The sequence below is a fragment of the Sprattus sprattus genome (assembly GCF_963457725.1).
Source record: "Sprattus sprattus genome assembly, chromosome: 11".
Lineage (NCBI taxonomy): Eukaryota > Metazoa > Chordata > Actinopteri > Clupeiformes > Clupeidae > Sprattus > Sprattus sprattus.
This window is the reverse complement of record NC_137909.1, coordinates 17,380,853-17,383,352: the sequence shown is the minus strand read 5'-3', so window position 1 is coordinate 17,383,352 and position 2,500 is coordinate 17,380,853. Positions and strand designations below refer to the sequence as shown.

Genomic DNA, 2,500 nt, shown 5'->3' with positions numbered 1-2,500 from the left:
TGATGGCGTCGTGGTGTTGGAAGAGGGCTAGGTTGCGCCTGGCGCCCGTCAGCAGCTTGTAGCACTCTGTGGCTGGGAAGTTGTTGGACTTGCCAACCTTCCTCATGTTGGCCAAGGCAAGGGAGTAGAGGATTTCGGCAGCCCTGCAGAGAGAGAGAGAGAGAGAGAGAGAGAGAGAGAGAGAGAGAGAGAGAGAGAAAGAGATAGAAGGATGGACAGAGTGAGAAGTAGTTGAAAGCCAGATTAATAGAGACAAGAAAGAAAAGCAAAGACAAAAGACAGACAGATGGTGCTAGAGCTAGTGAGAGATGAGGCGGTGTTCATAACTCAGGCACATAAAACTGCTGGGATCTTCACAGCTCTTACCGTCAAAACAACAAAAACCCACTACAGCTGAAACCAAACACTGCCAACATGACAAATCATGAGCTTAAATGTCCATGTAAAGAGGAGACAAACAGTGTGTACATACACATACAAACAGACACAAACACACACAAACACACACGCACAAATACAAACACAAACACACACAAACACACACACCCACATACATACACACAGGCACACCTGACAAGCATCCTAAATCATTTTTGGGCTCTGCTTTGACTAAACTGATTAGGTACTCATTACGTGCAGCTGTTAAACAAATTACAAAGCCGACGAATCTAGCCAGTGTTTTTCCGCTTCATCGACGCCCATGCCAAACTACCTAACTCACTTTTATGGCAATAAATCACTGCAAAGTCATGAGGGGGCCAAGAAAAGCCCTTATCCATCCCTTAGTCATCATGATCCATGGGATTCGGGCGAGTCCAGTTGAACAAGGGAATCCCGTTGAAAAAGAAAAACATCTTTGTTGGAAGTATAGCAGTGCACACCTTTGTTACTAAATCCATCATCCATGCTTTTCTCATTTTAATATGTGCTGTGTGTGTGTGTGTGTGTGGGAGGGGGGGATTTGTTTGGTTTGTGTTTCTCAGTTACATGACCTGTAAGCCCATGACACAATAGGGGGGTATTCTTATTACGTGGTTTGGTGACAAACCTTGGTAAATGAATTCAGCGTTAGTAGTAAACCTCGTAATAGAAGAGCCCCATGGCTTCGTTTTATTAGGAGAACGAAGCGCTAGGGCTCTTCTATTTGAAGGTTTACCACTTCTTCAGAGTTAATCTACCAAGGTTGGTCACTAAACCTTGTACTTGAAATACCCCGATGACCCAGCTACAACCTCTTACATAATTCAACAAAATGTTTCGGGGAAACAAAGCGACGACAGCCGTGTGCGCTGGCAGACATCGAAGTTATACATGAAAGGTAATGACCCTAAGATGAGTAGCATCACTATCGGTCTCATGACAATAAGAGAGACAGAGAGAGACAGAGAGAGACAGAGAGAGAGACAGAGACAGAGAGAGAGTGCTTCACAAGAGCATCATACAAAGAGAGAAAAACACAGGAGATGACCAGAAGTGACCACCTGAGCCAAAGTACAAAACCTTAAAAACACAATACACACATAATAAAAACACACACTACACTACAAATACACGATAATTACATACCAATGACACCTGGGATTACAGATTACGCAAACGCCTGTCTAAGCAGATACATCTTTAGGTGCCTTTGAAAAGAATGGAAGTCCTTAAATATGTGGGTAGAGCATTCCACAGGTTAGGGGCTCTGGCTTCAACAGCTAGATCACCACAGGTCTTTAGGGCGGGAGTGTGGAGCAGAGAGACAGCTAGATCACCACAGGTCTTTAGGGCGGGAGTGTGGAGCAGAGAGACAGCTAGATCACCACAGGTCTTTAGGGTGGGAGTGTGGAGCAGAGAGACAGCTAGATCACCACAGGTCTTAAGGGCGGGAGTGTGGAGCAGAGAGACAGCTAGATCACCACAGGTCTTTAGGGCGGGAGTGTGGAGCAGAGAGACAGCTAGATCACCACAGGTCTTAAGGGCGGGAGTGTGGAGCAGAGAGACAGCTAGATCACCACAGGTCTTTAGGGCGGGAGTGTGGAGCAGAGAGACAGCTAGATCACCATAGGTCTTTAGGGCGGGAGTGTGGAGCAGAGAGACAGCTAGATCACCACAGGTCTGTAGGGCGGGAGCAGACGGACAGAGCTGATGAATGAGGATGAAGTAGATGAGCCACATATACAGGACCCTGACTGTGCGACGCTCTGTTACTTAGAGTGAGAATTTTTTAACTGGATCCTATACGCAACAGGGAGGCGGTGAAGAGACATGAGTAAAGAGGTGAGATGAGACCATCTATTTGACCAAGTAAGTAGTCTGGCAGCAGCAGCAGCCTGAATAGCCTGCAGACGATCAAGGGCAGACATACTTAGCTAGTAAAGAGTGCATCACAGTAGTCTTTCCAAGAGGAGATAAGAGCACGTCTAAGCATCTCCATTTCTGTGTGTAAAACTACAAACCCCAGTTTACTAATATTCTTTTTTTTCAGTGGAACAAACAAGATCTGGACCACTGATTC

General features: G+C 45.9%; 1 protein-coding gene across 1 annotated transcript in view; it reads right to left on the bottom strand.

Moving 5' to 3' along the window:
* Window positions 1–2,500, bottom strand: part of man2a1 (mannosidase, alpha, class 2A, member 1) — a 46,675-nt gene that overhangs the window by 17,519 nt on the left and 26,656 nt on the right. The window contains exon 10 of the mRNA XM_080847243.1: window positions 1–143. This exon is cut by the window's left edge and continues 43 nt beyond it. Within this exon, the coding sequence (XP_080703369.1) occupies window positions 1–143 (143 nt within the window). The remainder of the gene's footprint in view (window positions 144–2,500) is intronic.